General features: G+C 39.2%; 1 protein-coding gene across 2 annotated transcripts; it reads left to right on the top strand.

Moving 5' to 3' along the window:
* Positions 1 to 4,983: 4,983 nt before the first annotated feature.
* Positions 4,984 to 22,748, top strand: TBC1D7 (TBC1 domain family member 7). 2 transcript variants are annotated; one of them, XM_054634385.2, is made up of 9 exons: positions 4,984 to 5,167; positions 6,469 to 6,675; positions 7,137 to 7,260; positions 7,930 to 8,010; positions 10,805 to 10,992; positions 12,607 to 12,744; positions 14,361 to 14,506; positions 21,565 to 21,694; positions 22,490 to 22,748. In XM_054634385.2, exons 3-9 carry the CDS (start codon positions 7,149 to 7,151, stop codon positions 22,574 to 22,576), a joined length of 882 nt encoding a protein of 293 aa, XP_054490360.1. In that variant the 5' UTR covers positions 4,984 to 5,167; positions 6,469 to 6,675; positions 7,137 to 7,148; the 3' UTR covers positions 22,577 to 22,748. The 2 variants fall into 2 exon arrangements, with proteins under 2 accessions (XP_054490360.1, XP_077036884.1); XM_077180769.1 differs by having other exon boundaries at positions 7,140 to 7,260.
* Positions 22,749 to 23,326: the final 578 nt, after the last annotated feature.

Consider the following 23,326-nt stretch of genomic DNA (forward strand, 5'->3'; position numbering starts at 1 on the left):
TGCAAACCATGACTGATAAAATTTCGAGTCATTAATTAGTTGCTGCTCAATCCTTTATGAATGCTCTAGCAAAGCTCTCTGAGCTCCACTGAGATCAAAAGCCAGCTTGTGCACAGGGCTGCCCTCCCCCTGGGCAGGCAGGCCTCCTGAAAGAGAACGATTAAGTGACAAATTATTCTGTGGAGGTACAAGTGCTGTGTCTGCTGGGTTGGATTTGGTTGGATCCAATCTTTTCACCCTTCCATCAGTGGTCCCAGTGAAACTGCTGGGTTGGGCTCCTGCCTTTGAGCCAAGGCAGCAGAGTGGAGCTAGGAATTCGTTTCCGTGGCCAAACGTGCCGGCAGCTACTTGGGTGCTGTTCTCAGCACAGGTTGTGGCCAGGGAGGGTAGGAATGGGGTGCAAAGCTTAATCATAAAATAGTTTGGGTTGGAAGGGCTGTAAAGCTCATCTAGACCAATTCTCCCACAAAGAGCAGGGACACCTCCAACTAGATCAGCTAATTCAGTGCCCCATCCAACCTGACAATCAGTGTTTTCAGGGATGGGGCATCCACTGTAATCAGGGATACTTGGTTAAGTGAGGAAAACAGAGTCTAATTACCACATGCAGCTTGTGACCTTGAATTGGCTTCTGGGCACATTTGTGGCTTTGGTACAAAGAGAAAAATTGCAAAGACTGAAACCCATTCCTATTGGTTTTGCATTTTGCCTTGCCTCTAATCATATATAGGGATCATAATAACTATACCTCATCCAAACACCACAACTCTTGATTAGGCTGCTCAAGCTGTCTTATTTAATTTTCCCACTGTCTTTAAACTGACCAACCTTTGTCTCATTGTCACCTACTTCATTGTCCGTTCTCAATGAAAGAGTAACAAACCCAAGATGATGTTATTTGAAACTGTTTATTAGTTACTGTGTAGTGCCCCAAATGTGCCATGCTCAGTCACAGCACAAAGCATGTGTTTGGTGCTATTTAAAAACTTGCAAGCCTTTTTCAGACAAAAATGTCAATCTTAACACAGCTACTAATCAGGTTGGTAGAAAAATAATTAGGACACAGCTGATGTTACACAACAAATCAAAGTTATGACTAGAATCCAGAAGACATCATCCTAAAAAAAAATCTCTAACATAATCCTAAAAAAACCCTTTACGTTTGGAGCAAGCAGCAGCAGTTGGTTATTTCCTTCCTAATTGTCTTGCAGTTTCTGCATATCTTTGCAGACAAAACCATGTCACCTCTGAAGAACACTCTTTTTTTAGCAGGATGAGAAAACACAGAAGTAGGACACATTTGAACTCAGATTTCCAAGTTCAGCCACTCCTCTTGCTATTTTCAGCCCCGTAAGCCTTTTCCTTGCTGTCATGTGGGGATGCCTGCTCATGATTACAGGGACAGTGTTTGGTCTGCTCAGAGACAGACTTGCCTGTTGTGCCTCCATGCCAAAATGAAAGCCTGAATTCCCCTTTGATGCTAAACAGCTTTCTATTTTTTTTACCTTGGAGTGTTATATTTTTTCCATCTGACTTCAAAAAGGAATTAAGTTGTGAACATTAATAGAGCCAACATTTGCATTCTTCTCTCAGGTAGAATGTAAACAGCAGGGTGATGCTGTTTTGGCCAGGAAATGGGGCCAAGCTTTTTCACATCTGCTGATCTTCATAATGAAAAGGTTATGTGATTGTATAAGTAAATTGTCCTTCCCATTAACACAGCCCCACTCTCCATCTGGAAATATTCATGCTTCTGAGAAAACATAAGATGATATCTTAGAAAAAGCTGATATGACCCAACTTGTTACTTCTTTCCTGAGCATCAATCATTTCCTATTATGACAGGAACAAGGGATGGTGCATTAGCAAGCTGGAATCACTGAATCTGATACACTGTGAAGATATTATCAGACAAGTGTCTTTTTTTTTTTTAAGTACATCTTCCATCAGTTTAGAGCAAATGAAACCCACATGAAAACTTCACTTATTCTCTGTACGTTGCATCCTTGTGTCATAATGCCATACAAATATGGACCTCCATGCTGTGTGAAATTGACATTTCATTGCTTTGCATTTTCCCCTTTTTTTGAGAAATTCACATAACGAGGCATGCTTCTGATTTGTAATTCTGATCCACTAATAGGCCAGTCACACAGGACAGACTGAACTGACTTTCCAAGAGCAGCACATGGTTCACAGAAAATTAGTGCAGCTTTAACAGCAAAAGCATTCATGAAGAAACACAGGCACAACACAGTTCATATTTTGCAATAAAATACGTTAACAATGCCTGTTTGGCTTCCTTCTCCTGTGACCCTTTATGTCAGTGAGTAATTCACTTGAGCAATATAAAGATATTAGTACAAAATGCAAGCACAGTGATACTCATAGTCACAGATAAAAGCAAGAGATGCAGTATGCTAACAGGGTACTAATTCATTCGGCTCTGCTGTCTCAGATAATCCCAAACCAGTTCCAAACCTGCTTCCCTTTTATCTGTTATGTGTGCTACCTTTTCTGATGTTATTACAGTTTAAAAGAATTAAATGTTCAGGTTATCATGGTTTGGATAAATGCCTAGTTATGTATTATTGATTAATGATCTATTAATCAATTTTATTATAGGCACAGTCCTCCACTTGGCTGACTGACACTAGCAGCTATAAATGATTAAATTCTGCTTGCATTTTCAGTGGCAAGAAAGAGATTCTGTCAATAGGACTGAAGATACTTTATGTCCCTAGACAAGGGAAAATAAGGTTATTATTCAGTTTATGAAAATATAAAATGTTTTAAATTAAATATTTAAGTCATGAGTCACTTGTGTGTTTTACAACACTGAGTTACAGCATATAGACTCACTTGGCAAGTGCAGGTGGATGTAGAAGGGCAGTTAAAAGATAAAAAGGCTGTTAGAGTAGGAAAGTCCAAGTAAAAAAATGGGTTAGTCATCTTTGGTTTGCTGTTTCACCACATAATAATTGTTGTAGTCAACCTACTCTTGCTCAACCTATGCTTTTAATTTCATTTGCATTTTGAAAAATCTCAAATTAAATTCTTTAATTTGTTTCCCACTGACCTAAATATTTATGTAATATTTACAGCTGATCTCACTATAACCTATTATGTTAGAAACAAGCACCATTAAGAAAATCTCTGTGTATAAGAAGCTTTCTATATATGGGGTTTAGAAACTTTATATATGGGGAAGAACATTCATTTTATTGTTTTTCAGAACAGGTGTTGATTTTATGCTGTATTTTTATGCAGCTAAATCTTTCAGAACCTAATTTTGTTTAGGCACTTTTAGCAATGGCATACCATTCTGTTAACATTCTGGATCTCCTGTACTATAAATTGGTGCTAAAATAAATTGTGTTAGCTTCAGGCTTCTTCAGAGCACCACTATAGCTATGTAATAAGTCTTGACAAGGGCACGAATGCATGATTGAAAATTACACGAGATTTAATTTCGGTAGTTGTTTCCTGAACCGTGTGATACTGGTCAGCTCCCAACACCACCGAACAGCTCTCATCCCGAGACAGGTGCCATCTATCGAGAAAAGATGCATTTGAGTTGAGGCAGCCCCAAGTGACCAAAAATGAAACCAGCCTGCCATCTGCTGCTGAGAGGAATTATTCCAAGATTTGCTAGGATTTGTACACACCCAACAAAAAACATACTCCTTCGTGAGCTGGGTTTGACAAAAGCCTTGCCCATTCTGCAAGAGTGTGCTTTCTCCATGGCTACTTTGAAAGTGTGAGGCAAGATTAAAATAATGGGATATCCTGTGCATTTGGAAATAGGACCCATAACCTCAGCAGCTGCCTTGTCTTCTCTCTCTGGCACTGGGGAGGCCACAGCTCTTGTTCTGTGCTCAGTCCTGGGATCTCAATTCAAGAATAATGCTGAGGTGCTGGAACAGGTCCAGAGAAGGGCAACGAAGCTGGGGAAGGCACAAGTCCTGTCAGGAGCAGCTGAGAGATCTGGGGGTGTTGAGCCTGGAGAAATGGAGGCTCAGGAGGGACCTGATTGCTCTCTACAACTGCCTGCAAGGAGGCTGTGGCCTCCTAGAAGGGGGTCAGCCTCCTCTCCCGAGTTTCAGGTTGGACGTAAAGAAGAATTTCTTCACGGAAAGGGTGTCTAAACATTGGAATGAGCTGCCCAGAGAGGTGGTGGAGTCACTGTCCCTGGAAGTGTTTAAGGAAAGGCTGAACGTGGCACTCTGGTACGCTGACAAGGTGGTGTTTGGTCAAAGGTTGGACTTGATGATCTCAAAGGTCTTTTCCAACCTAATTGACTTTGTGATTCTAGCACTTCAAAATCTTGCTGCAGCTAACTCAGGCACTCGATGGCCTCGTTCAAGTTTCTGCTCCTGGAAAGGGGCTCCGAGCTGGAAACTCCATTCCTGGGGCGAGCAGCTGTCCAGTGTTTGCAATAGCACAGAGGGGCTGGCAAGGTCCCACACATAAACATCACCAATAACTACAGAAGCACCCTAACCCCGAATCAAAATCACACTACTAGTTTGATGTCCCCTAGTTTTGGCTACACAGGTTGATTTTTGAGACTTTCAGCAGTGAGATGTAGGTCCTTTATCTGTTCTGAGGGGCGGGATATTTAGCACCCAGTACTTTGATCACAAGCGCTTAGTAAATCTCGGTTTTGCGAAATGCACTTCGCTTGCCAGAGGTGTCTCTAAGTAACGCGTCCTTGGAGTCACCGCGGATGGGGGCAAAAACCATCATTACAGCAAACAACGCGGTGCAGCCCTCAGCGCACCCGCGCCAGGCGGGCAGCCGGCTCTGAGAGACGGATGCCCTCTGAGGGCAGAGGGACGGAGCTGAGGGGTGGCGGGGACCACAGGCGGGGTACAGGATGAACCGAGTGACCCCGAGAGGCTGCGCGACGCCCACAGCAGAAACCGCGACCCCGGAGCGTCCGCATCACGGCAGCCCCAGCGCTCCGCCCGCCGCCGGGGCGGGACGGGCCCGCGCATGCGCCACAGCCGTGCCGCGCTCGGGCCGCGCCCGCCTGCCCGAGGTGCCGGGGGGCGGCGGGGGGAGGCCGGCGCGGCCCGAATTCCTGGGGCGCATTGATCCCGTGCCCAAATGTGCCCTTGTTTTCCTCTGGGACTGTGACGGAGGCCGGGAATTGAGCCCCGAGGTACGGCCGGGTGGGGGGAGCCTCCGGCAGGGCCTGCGAGGGAAGAGTGCTCGGTTGGGGGCAGAGCGCGGTGGCTCCGCAGCCCGGGCCTGTGCGGCGCTGCTGCCCCCCAGGAGTGACACTTAATGATACCGGGAAAGCCACTGTTGAGCTCGAAAATGCTGTAATTGAGGATAGGACGAGTTAATTGCACACTTCTGTACAGCACACTTCTAATGAGCTGGCTAAGGATTTGTTTTCCCCCTTTCTTTTCCCAGTTTATTGAAGACAGGTGTAAAGATTGGAATACTGGTCATTTGTAGAACATGGAATTACAAATCCTAAGTTGTGAGGGAGGAAACAAACTATCTTCCTCCTTTTACCACTGAATAAATAAAATGTACTGCTGTTATAGTGCTAGTTTAAAATTATTAAAATGGTATTTCTGGCTAATAGGTCCTGCCGTTATTTATCAAAGTTCTGTGTCTTTCTTTTCATTTTTCCATGAGTGGTATGGGCTAGATGTGTTTTGGTTTTGTTTTTGGTGGGTTTTTTTTAGCTATTTCTCTAAATAACACTGTAATAAATTCAGCTTTTAAGAATTTGAAAATGTAAATGAAAATCTGAAAATTTTCAAAAGTAGTTGACTGTCTGTCATATCTGAAGTCTGCTTTTAGACACGGCTGTAATGTAAACAGTGGGCACTCTGATCAGCGGACCCTTAAATGCACCATACATGAATATCACAGGCATTTTCTTTAGGATAGTGCAGGACTGGAATGTGTTGCAAGTAATATTTATTTCTTTTTTCTCTGATTTTAAAATAATATTTGGCCTATCTCAGCACTAATTCAGTCATTTGCTAGTTTGTATTTTGCTGTTTGGTCTTGGCCCTGATCCTGCAAAGCACTAAAACCAGGCATAATTTGAAACATAAATAGGCCTTCTGGATATACAAATTTAAATGTGTGCACTCTCTATAAAACTGTGGCCTTTGTTTATATCTGTAAGTGCTTTGCTCCTGATGTGTACTTTGGTTCTGCAAGGAAAAGAAGAATTTAACTACAAAAGCTTCTCAATACATCATTCACTGCTCTTTAGTCAAAATAAATTATTTTTCTTGAAGTATTGCTGCTGTCACTGGATGTAAACGTTAAGATTGTTCTTAGTCCTTGGAGTTAGGAGGCAGAACTTTCTCATGTTTGCAAGCCTGCAGAGGAGAGAGAATTGATAGTTAGAGGGTTGAGCTGAATTGAAATGTCATTTACAGTTGTTCTGATACACGGAACATTCACTGAAATTTACCTTTGTTTCCACTACAGGGGAAACAAATGAGACATTTGTTTGATTTTAGTGCTGGAATAACAAGCTCAAGGCTGTGGCTGTTACAGCAGCTGGTAACAACATGAGCATTTAATTCGTATCTGCAACTTAAGAAGAAACTTACACACCCAGCCTTATTCTTCCCTGTCCCCTCTGTGCCACTGAGGCCAACTCTGGCTTGTCCTTGCTTCTGATTACCTTGGCTGGTGAGTAAGAAACCTAATTTTACTTATGTGGGCAATAGTTCTATTTGAGTAGGGGTTTTGTATTCAAAATTTTGTCAGACTTGTAACTGTACTTTTTAATGTTGGTTTTGAAGTACAGGGCATGGCATAAAATATTTTAAGTCTTTCTCCAGCAGTTTTTTAAAAAACTTTTTGGAATTTAGCATAATACACTATGCGCATAATTTTAAAAAATCCCTTAATTTTGTTTGTAAAGTTGGCATCTTTAGATCTTGTTTAGAATAAATTACGTTTATAATTGTTTATGTAAATATGTGTAAGTATGTGACAAAAAGCATCTTGGAAGATTTAATATTCTGTAGGGTTTATTAATACTATAGAGATGTAGGCAGTAAATTTATATCAGTGTGCAAAATTACTTGACCTTCAAGCAATGGGAATGTATGTTTGTAAGTCTTCAGTGGAATTCATTGTTTCTTCAGGAGGAATCAGCCATGGCTGATGACTCTCAGAGAAACTTCCGCTCAGTGTATTATGAAAAGGTGGGATTTCGTGGAGTTGAAGAAAAGAAGTCGCTGGAAATTCTGCTGAAGGATGATCGTTTGGGCAAGTTGATTTCACTGTTTGCTCTATTTCTTGGTGATTAGGGGCTGGGGAGGGAGTAATAGATAATGCCTACCTGCTGTGCTTAATACTTTTTTCAGTTTTGCATCTTTCACCAATAATTCCTCAGTCAGTGCTAGCTGACCTTTGATTTTCAAAGACCTGAAAATCTGATTTTTAAAACTTTTAAAGATTTGTGACCTTGTTTGTTTCTTCTTTTTTCCTTCTTTCATTCTCTGTGCCCAAGAAACTTAAAGATTTTTAGGGAAAGCAATTTTAATCTGAGAATGCATCATCTCATGCTGTCAATTCCATCTAACTTCAAAGCAATGAAGATGTTATTGCTGTTGATCCCAGAGATGCCACATCTCTGGCAGAACAGAAAGATAAATGTTGTCCCTTTAAAAAAGTCCTTAATTATTTTGACAGTGACATGCTTTACAAAATGCCTATAAAAATGGTCCAGTCTCCTCCTTATGAAACCTGGAGTAGTTTTACTGTAAGTTAGGCCAATGTGAAAGCAGTGAAAGCATTTGTTGATAATATGTGGTCAAATAGGGAATTTCAATCTGCAACTAAAGTTTGTCATACTTAGCTGGGTCAGAGATGCAAACCTATTTATAACCATATTTAAATTTGTCCTGAAATTATTTTCTTTTAATTTCTTTACAGATATTGAGAAGCTTTGCACATTTAGTCAAAGGTTTCCTCTTCCATCCATGTATCGTATACTGGTGTGGAAAGTGCTTCTAGGTATGAATGGAATATAGAATGTATATTCTATATGTATCTGTATAACATGGAATATAGAATGTAGGAAGATGCAATGTTTTCTTTTTTTTTTTTTTTGTCTTTGAAGAAGTAATGACAGGATTATTCTGTATTACCTTGCCTACTGATGCATATTTAGCCTACTTTTGTATCCACCTTGGATGCCCAATGGCAATTATAAAGCAAGTTTTTGAGAACTTTGCTGAAATGTGCCTAGGAGAGTATGTTTCTGTATTTAACTTTGTAACACTATCCAAGTACATTTATGAAATGAATTTGAAATGTGGATTATAAGAAGTTACCTATATCTGATAAGATACTCAGTTGTGCTCCTGAAATAACAGACAATGAAGTTAAAGTAAAATTGTGATTCATTTTAAATGGGTGAAGCTTGGAATACATGTTTATTCTAAAGAGAAGTTCATGTTCTGCAGAATATTGGTTTCTTATGGTTTTGCTGCTGGCTTTGAATTATATTTGCCATTGAAGAAGATACAAGGCTGAAGACAAGTTAATGGTATCCCCAGAAACTGTAAAAACCATAGATAGAGTATATTTTTCTAGAAGTGCACTAGTCAGGTGACTAATTCAGAAGTACTAATGGCTTTGCACTGGTCAAGTACATTCATTGACTAGATGTGAGATAATGTCCACTTGGAGACAGGAGTGGTTTAAAAAAATCTTGATTTTTAAATTCATTTTTTCCCCTTCTAGTTTTTTACATTTTGAAAGGTTTCGCTTCATATTCCTGATTATGTGGAATATAATTTTTATTCCTGTTTTTTTTGGCAAAAGTACTAAATGAACAGTGCACAGAGGGGCAAGATCTAACTACAAAGCTTGAAGTTCTTGGTGTTGAACTTACAGAGTAGTCCTACTTGATAAAAGGCTCTGCCATTAACAATATTATTGTATTCTGGGCAGTAGTCAGCATCCTTTAAAATATTAGTAGTGGGAAATACAGCATAGGAGTTTTGGACAAGCAACTCAGTACAGAATCCTTCAGCCAGCATTATAATAGCAAAATACGTCTCTTTGCAAAATTGTGGCTCACTGCAGAGCCAGGTCTTGGGCTGTTTTAGATAAAAGATCTGTGAATCATATGATAACACAAAACACCTTCTGAATCAACTGCATGGAGAATTGTACTGGTTCTAAAAAGTATTTTGTATTTTAAACCCAGAGTGATTCATTTCACAGCATGAAGTTGTTTCAGGGGAGGTTTGGGTTGGATATCAGAATAAGGGGTGGTTTGGCACTGGAGCAGGCTCCCCAGGGAAGTGGGCACCAAGCCTGACAGAGTTCAAGAAGTGAGCTCTGCTCTCAGGCAGTGTGATTTTTTGGAGTAGTCTTGTGAAAGGCCAGGAGAGGGACTCAGTGGTCTTTGTGGGTCCCTTCAAACTCGCGATATTCTGATTTCAAGTATTTGTACTGTCATTCTGTGACATCTTTGGGTGAACAGGTTCAGGGACTTTCCTGCATTTCAGTGTTAGCAGTAGTTAGAAAAGCTGGTATTGAGAAGGACAGTGCAAAATATCTCCCCCTAAATGGCTGGAACCACAGCCCAGTCCATTTCTGGTGGGAGATGTTATGTGACTTCTAAATAATGTTAATAATTTAAGAAAAGGGAGTGTGTCCTGTCAACAAAACCCTCTCAGACATGTGCCAAGGCTTGTTGATGTCCCAGGTGACATGGTGTGTCAGCAGTGCCCCTGTTACCTTCCTGTTCGAGGATGACTCACGATGGTTTCCAGGCACCCCTCTGTTGTGTCAGTTTTGCCTGCCTAAGGTTGTTCTCTGTGTTTGAGGAGAGCAGTTGGCAGTATGTACATACAGTTATGGTGTTGACTCTTTTGGCATATTGTGAAAAATGTCTTGCTTTCTTCCAGCTTTTGAAATGCAGACAGGTTTGCAGCTGGAAAAGAAAAGATAATTTTCTGTCTGATGTGCTTGTTCCTCAACCCAGCCATTTCATGGTGTAACACTTGGCAGGAATATTTCTTTTCTTTAAATGAGAGGTAAAAGGAGCAGGTAGCTTGTTTCAGAACTGACTTTAGAAGAATACTTTGTTCTCATGGGTTTCTACACTGGGAAAAATTCTGCTCCACTAGTGATAGGGAAATGGCATTTTTTGCCTAGGTGTATGTATGTTTTTATTTCTGTTGAAGACTGTGACAGTTTTGTTGTGAACATCAGTGCATAGCAAGACTTAGTAGGGGGAAGGACTGAGTGAACTGGTAAGTATCTCTGCTGGAGATGCTGTGTAATTTTCTTTGCCTTTTTACTTAGATACTTCTTAAAATTTTTTTTTCTCCCAGAAAACTAGAAAAGATATTTGTGTTCTGCTAAGAAAATAACAAATAGTACTTTACAAGTGATTATGTGGCATTTTAAGTTCTAATCTTTAATTGATTCAACTGATTGATTTTGGTTTTTGAATGTCATTTTAGGGAGAATTAATCTCTGGTACAATGAGTAAAGACTTTTTTGTCAGTAAAGTAATTATTGCTGCAGTGAACAGTATCTTTGCATTAGTTAGTTGCATGTATATATTCACTGTCATATCAGACAAAGTGTAGAATTTGAGAAAATGAACAGCTAATGTATATAAAAATCATTCTACAGTGACTTTGTTTTCAAAATAAATGGAAGCTGGGCACAAATATACAACTAATACTGTACTGAAAACTAGATATATAAAAAGTAGGATTCCTCCTTATAATTGCTTATATTTTTTTTCTTTAATTTTTAAAATTTAATTTAATTTTTTTTTTAGGAATTATTCCTCCTCACCACGAATCTCATGCTTTGGTGATGAAGTACCGGAAGGAGCAGTACTGGGATATTCACCATGCTCTCCGTGTGATTCGCTTTATTAATGATTCTACCCCACAGGTTGATGTTTTCCTCCGCATACATCAACTGGAATCAGGAAAACTGCCTCGAAATGTAGCTTTTCCCTTGGTCAGTGGTGATTTTAACAGTCTTTTAAATACAGTACTTTATTGAACTTGAAACTATAAACCAGTGAGAAACTGAACTGCAGGTCACCCCAGAAATGCTTGTAGATAGACCAAGTAAGGTGAATGGAAAACAGAGAAGTACTGGTATAAAATAAAGAATTTTAGTAAAAGTGCTTTTCTCTTTTCCTTCCCCTAAGTACTTATGTAAGATTTTATGCCTTAAAATCTCTTTTGTGCATTTTTCCTGCTAGGTTTCAAGCCTTTTGTACTCCAGGGCACTTCAGTTTCTATATAGCACTGAAATGAAAATGACATCACCTCATTGTACTCATAGGTTCTTACGTTCCTGAAACACGGGTAATTCAGAGCCTGTACAAACAGTGATTTAATACAAGTTGCAACAAATACTTAAATTATTTGTTTTTAAATCTAGACTTCAGTGTATGGTCCTCCTTTTTTTTCTTAGTCTGAACTGACCTGGGCTTCTGTCAGGTAATGCACATACTCTGCTGTTCACAGTGTACACCCATATGGTTAAACAAGGCTGTGTTGTGATGGTGAATTAGTAATGTGATGATAAAAACAATGTGTGGTTCTTTCTTTTCTCCATGAAATAGGAGATGAGGAAAGGAGCCACAGAGCTTTCTAAGTGGATTTCGTAGTTAATTTATCTGTATTCACTCTAGCCCAGCTTAATTTGTAATTTTTCATCTGTAATCACAAATTTTGACATAAGTACTTAAAGAAAAGTTCAAAATGAAAAAAAAGGTTCAAGTTAATATGGAAAATTCAGTAATATTTAAAACCGGGAGGATTACCTGCAGCATCCTCTTGTCTGAGGAGGGAATGTTTTCATACCCTTACTATTTCCTAGGAATTTGGCCATCCTATCCTGCAAATTTCCAGTAAAGAAATTTCCTTGATTTTGGCATGTGATGCAGTGGGCTGAAAATTGCTCCCTTCTAGAGCAGTATTGTCTTCTGAGGAAGCGTTTTGTCAATGCATCCCAGAGTTGCTGTCAGGACTGTGGTGAGGTTTCATGGTGATGATGTTTAGCAGAGCCTCAGTCATTAGTCCTGTAACTCAGGTTTGTTTTGCTGCTGCAGAAAGCATTTGTTCTCTTTTCAGTGCAGTCACTGTCCCCTTAAACTTACGAGAGGTTGCTTTTGATGGTAATGCAGGTGTTTTATTGTAGAGGCAGAGGGAGATAAAGAGATGTCAGATTGATCTAAATATTTTGAAATGTTTGAGTAACAAACGGAAGTCTGCTGAGTGTTTTGTGCTTTTGAATGCAGAGAGTTCAAGTAAGGATGTGTGTGTATTGGAGCAGTCTGTGTGGCAGAGACATAAACCCAGTAGTATTTAGGACTATACACTGAAGCGTGTTTTGATTTTAAAAGCAAGACAAGTCTTTCTTGCTCTGTTTTAATAGATACCTGTCATCATCGTGCAGCTGCTGCCCGATGTCTTGTTTAGGAACATCAGAACAGCTTTTTGTGTATGTTGATTTCTGTTTTTTTTTCCCTGAATAGCAGAGAAAAGGAATATAAGAATAATTTAAATCAGAATAGTCCACTATTTCTCTGTAGATCACTTTTTTTGCTTTGTTTTTCAGGAACCTGAAGATGAAGTGTTTCTTGCTATTGCTAAAGCAATGGAGGAAATGGTAGAGGATCCTATAGAATGCTATTGGCTTGTCAGTTGTTTTGTGAATCAGCTGAACAGCAAGCACAAAGATTCATTACAACAGCTGGTGAGGAAAAAGGAATTTTTTTTTTTCTTTTTGCAAGGAGAAGCAGTCATAGAAAGCATTAACACAGGGAGACAACTGGAGAATCAGAACTGACACCCTTGGATTCTGTTCCACCAGCTACTTTGAAAATAGGGGAGGAGTGCTTTTTGCATTGTGATTGTGCTGCCCTGATTAATGTAACATTAGAAATAGGTTTTGTTTGGTGTGTGGTAATTTTCAATTAACTTTTTTCTCTAAAGGTTACATTGTATCCAGTTGAATTATATTTCTCACAAATTGGTCACTTAAAATTTTTCTTTGACCAATTAAAATGTCAAAAGTGAAGAACATCTTGATGTATGTCTGCTACTTTTTAGGCTGCATCTCTGGCATTCACATGCTGCTCATTGGATGATAGACAAAGCACAGTTTTGCTTTATAAATGGAGCAGAGTACTCCATCTTCAGAAAAACAGTATGTTGTAGATCAAGTTATAATAAAAAGTGGAGTAGATTTTTGTAGCACTGACAATTTAAACACTATCACAGAATATTAATTTTGAATGTCTGTCTTCCTGATTTATAAAATGAAAATTTGATTTTAATATGTACTTACCAAAATGATGAAAGTTCTTGTAATTCATCAAAAAGCCATAACAGATAAGGAGCTTTTAGTTAACAATATTCTAAAAAGTAAAAATATCGAGTACATGTGCACCAGCAATTGCTGAATAGAAATTTTCTGTGGAAAATAATGCCTGCCCTTGTTAGTTCTTTTGGATCTAAGAAATAATTTTTAAACCTACCTCCTGTTTCTGTGTGTGATGCATTCAACTATACCAGTTCAAAGAAGAAAAGAATATTTTCAAAGTGTGTGTTCATACGATGTGACGTAAAGTGTGCAAAGTGTCTCCCTCCCTAATTTTTTTTTTGTAACACAGTCAATGTGCCAAGACTCAGTAGGTGAGAATATTGGCAAAGGAAGTGTTTTCTGCCTTTGACAGTTGAAGTCCTTAACAGTTTGCCTAACTATGACAAAACATAAAGGTAGTCAAGAATTTATGAAAGTGTGTATTGTGTTACATTAAAATTTAAACAAGCTGAAAAAATTATCCACATGTTTATGCCTTAAATACTTAGGGTTTTTAAACAATAAATCAATGTCCAGCTTTTAATGGGTTGCACAGGGATTTGCTCTCAAAATTGATTTTTTGGGTTTTGCTGCATTGTGCGTAGATATTTTTGATGTGTGCTAAGGCGATTAGGTTTGAGGTGAATGAAACTTGATTTTACTTGTGAAGGTAGCAGTAATTAGTGCACATTTAATCTCTGCATTGCTTGAAGCTCTGAAGCACATCCTTGCACTAGGGAATACTGCATATCTTGGAAGTTCTGCTAGTGGTCAGCAATTTCAGGAAGCTGAGGTTGTTTTTTGGTTAAATACATAATTAGTTGATTGCAAAAGTTGGTAACATCTGTATTTTGTAACAACTAAAACAATGAAAGTACATTATTTTAATGTGTTACATTGATCCATTACATTAATTGAATTGTTAAGACAGTGCTTGTCTTACAGTGTGCATTAACTATTAAGATATTCTGATGTGAGTTACCTAAAATTTTCTAATCATTTCTCAGCCAAAAATTCTGGAGCAGTATTTGAACATTGAAGATAACAGACTACTGATGCATCTGAAGGCATGTTCTGCAATGAGCAAACTCCCCTATGATCTTTGGTTTAAAAAGTGTTTTGCAGGATGTTTACCTGAGTCCAGTTTACAGAGGCAAGTTCTTTTTCTTTCTGTGTGTAACTGCATAGTCATTTCAGCTTTCTGTCATCACTAGCAGGCAAAGAACTTTCCATACTTTATCTGTAAGATTATGGTGTTAGCTTTATTGCTAACTTGGAAATTATAAAATTGGATTTAATTCCCCTTGTTATTGATGCAAGATAATCAATATCTCTGTGATTGTTTCACCTACTGAAAATAAAAAGAATGGAGCTAAGTATACCAGCTGATTCTGTTGGACAATTAGTGCCTTCTAGGATGCAGAACTCCAAACCCTCTGTCAGTGTTACACAGCTGAATTGTAGTCAGTTTTTGGGCTTTTTGACAAAAGTCTTTGCTTAGGGAGTGATTGTAATATTGCATTAGTGTTAGATGAAAAAGATTTTGGGAATGTGTACGGGTTTTGGCTGGGATAGAGTTTAGTTCCTGCAGAGCAGTGCTTACACTGCATCATTCTGCTCCTCACGAGCAAGGAGGCTGGGGGTGCACAAGAACATGGCTGGGAGGGGACACAGCCAGGGCAGCTGACTCCAGCTGACCCAAGGAATATCCCTTTCCATGTGGAGTCATGCTCAGCAGTTAAGCTGAGGAGGAGCTTGGCAGGTGGGAGCATTTGCCTGGGGACTCGCTGGCCATCAGTCAGGGTGGTGGGCAACTGTTCTCAGTGGCATCACTTATCTCAGGTTTTATTTTTCGTTCTTTGTTATGCTTTTCTTCTCTTCCTTACAGTTTTTTTGGAAATTATTACTTCTTTTTAATTATGAAACTTTTTTCTCCACCCACAAATTTGTTTCTTACTTCTATCCTTCCAATTTTTGCCCCATCCCACTGGTGGAGGTAGTAAATGAGTGGCTGTCTGCTGCTCAGTTGCTGGCTGGGGTTAAACCATGACAGAATTTTATTTTAAAAAGTACTAGGGCAAGTTGAATATTACAAAGTTAATGAAATTGTGGATTATATCAGGATTCTGCAGTTACAAATAAGTTTTTGAGCTTTTAAAAGGGAAAAATTCTAGTGTGTGACACTTCACTGAAGGGCTTTTGAAATGAAGCTTGTATGATTTCTCTAATTCTGCTGCCTGAGAACTCTTGGAAAGCAGGAAATTCAAGCTCAATGTAGAGAAACATCTTTCTGCATTAACAAGAGTTGCTGATAGCTGAACAGGATGTGGCACAGAGAAAACAATGGTGTCATTTGCATCTGTCTAAAAACTTTGTGAAGTAACCATGTTCAAGAGAAACTTTACTTTGAGGTAATCGCAGGACTTCAGTGGCTAGAATAGGAACCTAGCATGGAAACAGTGCTTTGTAAATTGCTTTGTAGAAAATGCTTTTATGGTGGTAAAGTTGGTAATAATCTGAATAGTGGATGCAGTGTTTGTTTATCTGGTACTTCATGTTCTGTGGTGGAAAGTGGAAAATGGCTGTTCTTAACAATGTTTTATTTACCCTTATAAGAATAAGAAGATTTTAGGGAACAAGCTGTAAGATTTGAAATCACGCTTTCTGCTCTTGTTGGACCATGGTCTTTGGGGTTCTGTAGGTTTTATTATTCTCAAGGATAATGTTGGAGGAGGAGGGAAAAAAACATTTTGTGAAGGATTGAGACCTTTAGGTGCAACACAGTTATTGTTACATGGCAAGTTCTTCTCATCGAGCACCTATAAGTCTCCAAAATAGTCTTGTCTGCTTAGTGATTGTGTGATGTGGTGATGGAAAGCTTTTACTACTTCTGTGACTGCAGAAATTATGTAAGCATGCATAGTATAGGGTGTTTCTTAAGTTTAGAGCTCATGTGATTCAGTGTTGCTACTGGATCTTATGGCTGTGGACAAGAGCTGAGGGAGGAATTTTATCAGAGCAGATTTGCTCTCGCAAGATGAAGGGTTTTTGTTTACATTTCTGTTGAAAATTGAAGCTTTTATGGAGCTTTGTCATCCTGATGGTGTAAAAGGAGAAATCTAGATGAAGAATTTTGATTTTGTATTTCATCTAGCAAGAATATTTGGCTTCAAATGTCTATCATTTTGAATTAGTTTTATTTACATGAAATATTTTGTCTAATCAGTATGCATCTTCAACATTTCCATATGCTGTTTTACCTTACTGAAATAGAATATTTTGATTACCTGAAAATTTTTAATACTTTTTTTCCCCTGGAAAAGGTTAAAGTACTGGCTTTTTCTATCACTCTGGAATAAAAACATATTTCAGTGTTGGTATTTCTGACGCAGAACAATCCCTCATCCCTACAGTTCTTGTGGGAACATGATGAAAGTGCACTTTTTTTTGGCAGCTTAGGTTTGTGAATTATTCAGTTGTAATCATAATGGCCTTATTCGCTGAGGAAATAACATACTTCATGGGTAGTGTGTGACAGATGAACTTAATTAATGCTTGGAGATTCAGTTTGGATTAGGATCTAGAAGCCCCAGTGCTTATCTGAAATGCATCCAGATGTCAGTGTTGAAACTGCTGAGGTTTGAAGGTCTCCAGTTCTCCTGTGAATTTTACGTACTTTCTTGTCAAGGGAGAGATTATCTGAGCACAGTCTTTTATGATTTATTTTCACTTATGATTTAGCACTGCATTTCTTAGAGTGGCTGCTTACTTTCTATGAACTGTAGTCTTCTCTGTCAAGCAGATAAATCTAAAATTCATTGTTTTTTTTGTTTGTTTGGTTTTCTCTAAGGTGTACAAAACTTGTACATGCTGTGCATACCTGGTAATGGTGAGGTGAAGTTGCACAATACCAGTACCTGACAGGCACTGCCACTCAGTATAAATACTGTTTTATGGCACACTTCAAGTTACACCATGGGTAAAATTTATGTATCAGTTTAATTTTAGTGGGCTTGGACAATACATACGGACAGCTTTCACGTGGAAACTTTTGCTTTGAGCTTATGCAGTGTCTAATACACTTGGCATATTACGTGATGAGCTTCTTAACAAACTTCTTAAAGGTGTCACATTGGTGAAAGGGAGGAGCAGACCATTCCAAAGACTCTGTATCTCATCTGGAATATAGACAGGGTGCTTTCTGGAATATGAACCAGCCTGTAGCAGATGTTTGAGAGACACAGAAAGGTCTGTTTCTTTCTGAGACAGAGAACTGGATCGCACCTTTGTTTTCATACTCATCATTGCCCTGTTTGATTTGTGCAGCAGCATATTTGCTCATCTGTTTGGTAAGCCCATGTGTGGAAAGCTTTCCAGTGGTGCCATGAGGGCCCTCAGCTGGAGATCCCTGCTCTTAAACCTTGGGGTCCTGTTTGTGGCTTCATCTCAACAGGAAAGATGTCACTTTGACTCCCAGTTTAATGTGGCACTGTCAGCCCAGATGATCCAGCACAAGCAGTGCAGCTTTGCAATTGTAATTGTGATTGAGGCATTTTTTATGGCCTAATGTTGCCACTCATGTATCAGGCCCCTGCCTAATGTTGTTTGTACTCTGCACTGAAGGCTTGGCATTGGCTAGCTATTAGTCTATGGCAACTTGCTAGTGGCAAAGTATTTCATCATTCTCCTGAAATCTCATGACTTTCAAACTGGCACTACCTCATGTAACATAATTCTGTAGTTTTACATCTGTGATCTCCATGCCCAGCATAAATTACATTTAGTTGTAAAAATGTAAGTAATTTGTTAATAGAAACAACAGAAATATGGAAAATGCCTTAAATTTACTGTGGAGCAGGAGGGCATAAGAATGTGCACGTGGGCTGCTACTACAGAGAAACTTAATTCAGTTTGCCTTTGTCTCACTGAGCTGCTTCCCAGGTTTGCAAATGAATGGGCACAAGATCATGATAGATCAGGGTGAGATTTGTGTGAGCCTCATCATGTTCCTCCATGCCCAGTTACCTCTGGAAGGACACCCAGAAGTGCAGGCAGAGGAGAAAGCATTTGTTCTTTTTAGATGTCTCTTGTTTGGATGGCTGGAGGAGCAGAACCAGGAAGTAAGGTTGCGTGTGTTTACCGTGCATTGTAGGGAAAAACTGTGAGGCTCATGGTAATGTATCAGAAAAAGAGAGAGCAGCAGTGCTGTGATGCCTCCTGTGTATTACTGCACTGTAGTGCTGCAGGAACCTCAGAGAGTGCCTGGAGAATGGTATCCCTTCACACACAGGTGCACACAGAGTGTCCTATCTTGTCTATAGAAGAGGCTCAGTTAAAGTAAATTGTTTCATTTGCATAATCCTTGGCATGCTCTTTGCCTTTATAGCTTCCCATTTCTTTTTATTTTCGCTTGTGGTTGTCAATACTGCTTTGCTGTTCAAGAAACACCTGCAAGAGTGTTGTGGTTAATTGAACAGTTGTATTTTACAGAGGATGATAGTCACACGAAACATAGTGAATTTCATTCAGAATATATATTTCTTTTTCTGCATTCCTGTGTAGGGCTGTAGGCACAGTTGCATGATGCTTCCCTTATACTTTCCCCCTCTCCAGGAGCATCAAAGAGCAGGTAAAAAGTTGCAGTAAAGTTGACCTTAAATGATTGCTACTAAAAAAGTGAAAGCAGGACACCTGTATATACACGATGTATAAAGATTGCTGTATTAGAATGCGATCATCAGAAAATATATTTCCTTGAAATTGGTGTGGTTTTTTTCCACTTGTGACAGTTAATGTTGTTGTTCCTGGCTCTGCTGGTACAGACAAGGTGCTGACTGTTGATCACAGTGTTGCACAATCATTCCCGATTACTGTTACTGGTGGAGTTGTACTGAGTGTAACAATAGTTGGAAATGTTAAGGAAAAATACTGCAGCAGACACAGCTGGTTAGCACTGACATCTCACTCACTTTGCTGTGCATCATCTTCCAAAATTTGTAAAGACACTGGTGATTTAGATACTGCATCTGTTTTGTCATTGTTAAAACATTTGTTCTGGAATCAGACTAAATAATGCAGGAAAACAATAGAGTGTTTTCTGAGCATAGCATGTAACCTAATGTAATTATGGAGACTGAAGTCAGAAGAATTGGAAGCAAAATAATGAAAGAAGAGTGGATATTTTATAATAGGATTAGTAAGTTTGTTTTCAAATTAGCATGAGCTTTGATATGAACTTTAAAAATTATTTTCTGTTTTTGAGATCTGCTAGTCTCTGTAATTGTCACTCGTAATTACAGTTCTGATGCACATGGAACACATGGGGAAGTTTTTCTTGTGTTCTAAACAGATGTGTTTGTGAAGGAGAATGCTGTAGAAGTAAATAGGAGTGACCTGTACAGTGTGGAACAGAGCTGTTGTCTCAGTTTTCTCATGGTGACCTTGGCTTAAAGCTTCCAAGACCTGACTTCAACAGCAAAGTAATATTTGCAGTGATCATTTGTCCTGGGATGCTTCACCCACAAATGAAGCAGTAAGATTTTGATCTTGAATTGTGTGTTGTTCCTGTACCTGTGGGGATTATACTAATTGTTAAATCATAGCAAAACAGGGAATTAAAACTAAATTGCAAAGGGGAAAGAAATTGGCTGTGCTTTTCACACACCCCCATCTGTCCTTGTGGGGTTTTTTGTTTCCTTCTACTTTGAGAATAGTCCTGAGGATCTACACATTTGTTTTTCTCCCTTCTTTGTTATGAGTTAAAATCTAGTCCTGTGTTTGAGTTTGTGCCTGTTGCCTCAGATCCCTTCACTGGGCATGATTGGAAAGTGCCTGGCTCCACCCTTTTTGTGCTCTCTCTTCCAGTTTACATTGATGAGATTCCCCAGATCCCTCTCTTCTACAAGCTGAGCAGTCCAAGCTCTCTCACCTTTCCTCTCCCTTCATCACCTTAATTGCTCTTGACTGGGCTCTCCCCTCTTAATTCCTTGTGTAAAATTGTGATCCTACACTTCAGTTCAGCTGTCAGAGTTCATGTCATGCCTGTGTTGTGCTCTCCTGGCACTCTGGGCTGAAGGGCAAATTCTTCTAAGAGAGGTCATACAAAAATGGAGTTGTCCCTGGAAGGAGCACACCCATAGATCCAAATCTGTAGATGGGCTGCAGAACATGTTTTTCAGTTGGTGTTACTATATTCAGAAATTACGGAGGAGAGTGTGTGGTCTTTGTTCCCCCATGTTTTTATTTGGAAGGAGAAATACTTTGAACAAGTGCCCAGAAGGAGCAAGAACTGTAATCCTCAGAAACTCTTTCTGACACAGCTTTTAAAATTGAAGAACTAAAAATAATGTGAGCCCATAAAAGCTGCCATCTGACAGATGGTTTCACACTGTTTTGTGTAATCTTTTATCCTGAGACTCTTGAGCTGGGCCTGAGAGAGAGCTGCTGGATGAAGGATGATTTCAAATTGTTGCAGGCTAATAGTAGGTTTTGGTAGTGATGATCCATTTTAATATTCATCCAAGTTCTGTTGCTGAAGCCTTTGGACACCTGCCCAAGGAGGTCCAGATATGATTTCACACGAGAGGTTGGAGTGCCTAGGTATTTCTGAGAGTGTCTGTGTGCAGTGGGATGGATTAGAAGATTTAATAGTTGTTCCTTGTGCCTAATTTAAACATCATGGACTATATCCTGCTAATAGATCATATTTGTATCTCACACAGTAATGACCTGCTTGAGATGTAGTAGTTTGCTATTACACCTCTTTGAATTTTTAGCAACGTAGCTGATTGAAAAGTAGCGTTATTAGGCATGCTAATGAAGTCAATTTCTTTTTTTTTTTTTTGCACTAGGAAAAATTCTCATCTTTACCACACACTCTGGTAGCTCTGTAGTCCAGTAGAGAAGTTGTTACAGTCCAGGCTACTAAGCCAAGGTTTACTTTTTGTACTTGAGCTTGTAAACAGTTCAATCTCTAAACAGCAACACACCATATCAGTGCATTCCAATTACTGCTTGCCATCCCTCTGCTCTGTATAGATTGAGGAGTTGATAAAATGTCTTCTATTTATCCTGACCCAAATAATTTAGTATGTTGCTGTTGTTCAGAAAAATATTCTGGATAGAGATGGTTGTACAAAGGCTGTTCTAGAAGAGAAATAAGCAAATAAACACTGCAATAATGTTTAGTTATTCCTTTTCACTTTCTTGTAGAGTCTGGGACAAAGTTATAAGTGGATCCTGCAAGATTCTTGTGTTTGTTGCTGTGGAGATATTATTAACCTTTAAAATGAAGATAATAGCACTGAATTCTGCAGAAAAGATCACACAGTTTTTGGAAAATGTAAGTACTCTAATTATGCTTTGCATTACCTTTTATAGCTTATAACTGTTTCAGCCTGAATTGCTTGCCTGCTGCAGATGTACCAAAAGTTATTATTACATTACTGAGAACAGTGTAGCAGCACCAAGGTGAAGGGAGAATGCTCAGCAATGAGAATAATACCTTTTTCTATCAGGAGTTAAGGCTTCCATAGAATTAAGTGATTTTTAGGCTTGGGGTATGTATTGTCTCTGTTTGTACAGAATTAACAATTCTTGTGATACTAAAGGGTTTTTCTGTGAAAGTAAGAGCAGGTCAGGTTAGGTTAATTTTTCTGGAGGCTTCTTAGAAGGGCTGGTTTCTGGCACCTTTTTTTTATGTCTTACCTGAGTGCAAATCTGTAGAATCAATGTGTGTTTTCTGTTGATGTGAGGATGGGATCATGAACCTGACCCTGAATAGTAATGAGGCATCTCAGCAGGGCTGTAGGATCCCAGTGTAACCCAGGTGAGTTATGTGTGACAGTTTGTGGTCATGGATAGGCAGTGTGAGCCATGCTGGTGTCAGGGATGTGCGAGGTGCCTGCCTGCTTGTCAGCATTTTGGAAATACAAGCTGTTTGTCCAAAACCTGGATGTAATATGGTTTCTGCAGGACAGAGGGATGGTGGGATGCCAGGACAGGGAGATGGGATTCTAGTTTTGTTTTCTTTTTAATAAAGAGATAAAATCTGAACTGGAAATTCAAAGTCTTTATTTTAAACAAAGCAGTCTGAATGGAGTGCTCTGAGCAGGCACCTTGCCCTGGTCTTTTGCAGATTCCTCAGGACAACACGGACGCCATTGTCAGCAAAGCTGTGGATCTGTGGCGCACTCACTGCGGCACTCCGGCACACTCAGTCTGAGAACTCTCATGGCTTGTGACAGCTTGGGAAAAAACCTGACTTTCCAAAAGACATTTTACCACCCTTCCCCCATCCTAGTGTGATGTTCTTCATTAACCCTTTTGTGTAAAGATGCTGTTAAAGCATGGTGACCAATATGTAAATATTTTTCAATAAATACAGATGGAATGAAGATACTTAGTGGTGGAGTGATGACATCTGAAGTGTTATGTGTTCATCCAGCTACAGCATTTTGATTGCACAGTGTGCTCTCTTGCTTTTGCAGAAGTAAAACTAACTCTTGAAGCAAGGTAAATAGATTTACTTGTAATTTAAAAATGTTTCAGTATGCCATCTTAGACTTGATGTAACTAGTTACTACTTGGAGGTATTTGTACAGTGAATTTACTGAATGTCAGCCTGCTGGGTGGTGAACAAGCATGCTTTTGCTCGGAATGTAATTGTACTATTTTAACACTGTAAATTTTCAGATAAGTGTAACTTCCCAAATCTGAGGTACAGGACATCACAATGACCAGGGGTGAAATCCTTTTCTGAGTATTTTAAAATACTCTTTATATGTCAGAAGCTCTCTATGGCTGTATCTCCTTTGTTCTTCATGGAAGATGTTCTAGAGAAGTGGATCTGTGCAGGTATGGAGAAAATCAGTGGGATGAGCCAATATAATTCAGAATTACAGCCCAGTAATAACCTATGCCTCTGCTGGGTGCTTGGCTCGAAGCTATTGTAATTTGATTCTTCTTGGTTTAG

Source organism: Agelaius phoeniceus, chromosome 1 (assembly GCF_051311805.1).
Source record: "Agelaius phoeniceus isolate bAgePho1 chromosome 1, bAgePho1.hap1, whole genome shotgun sequence".
Lineage (NCBI taxonomy): Eukaryota > Metazoa > Chordata > Aves > Passeriformes > Icteridae > Agelaius > Agelaius phoeniceus.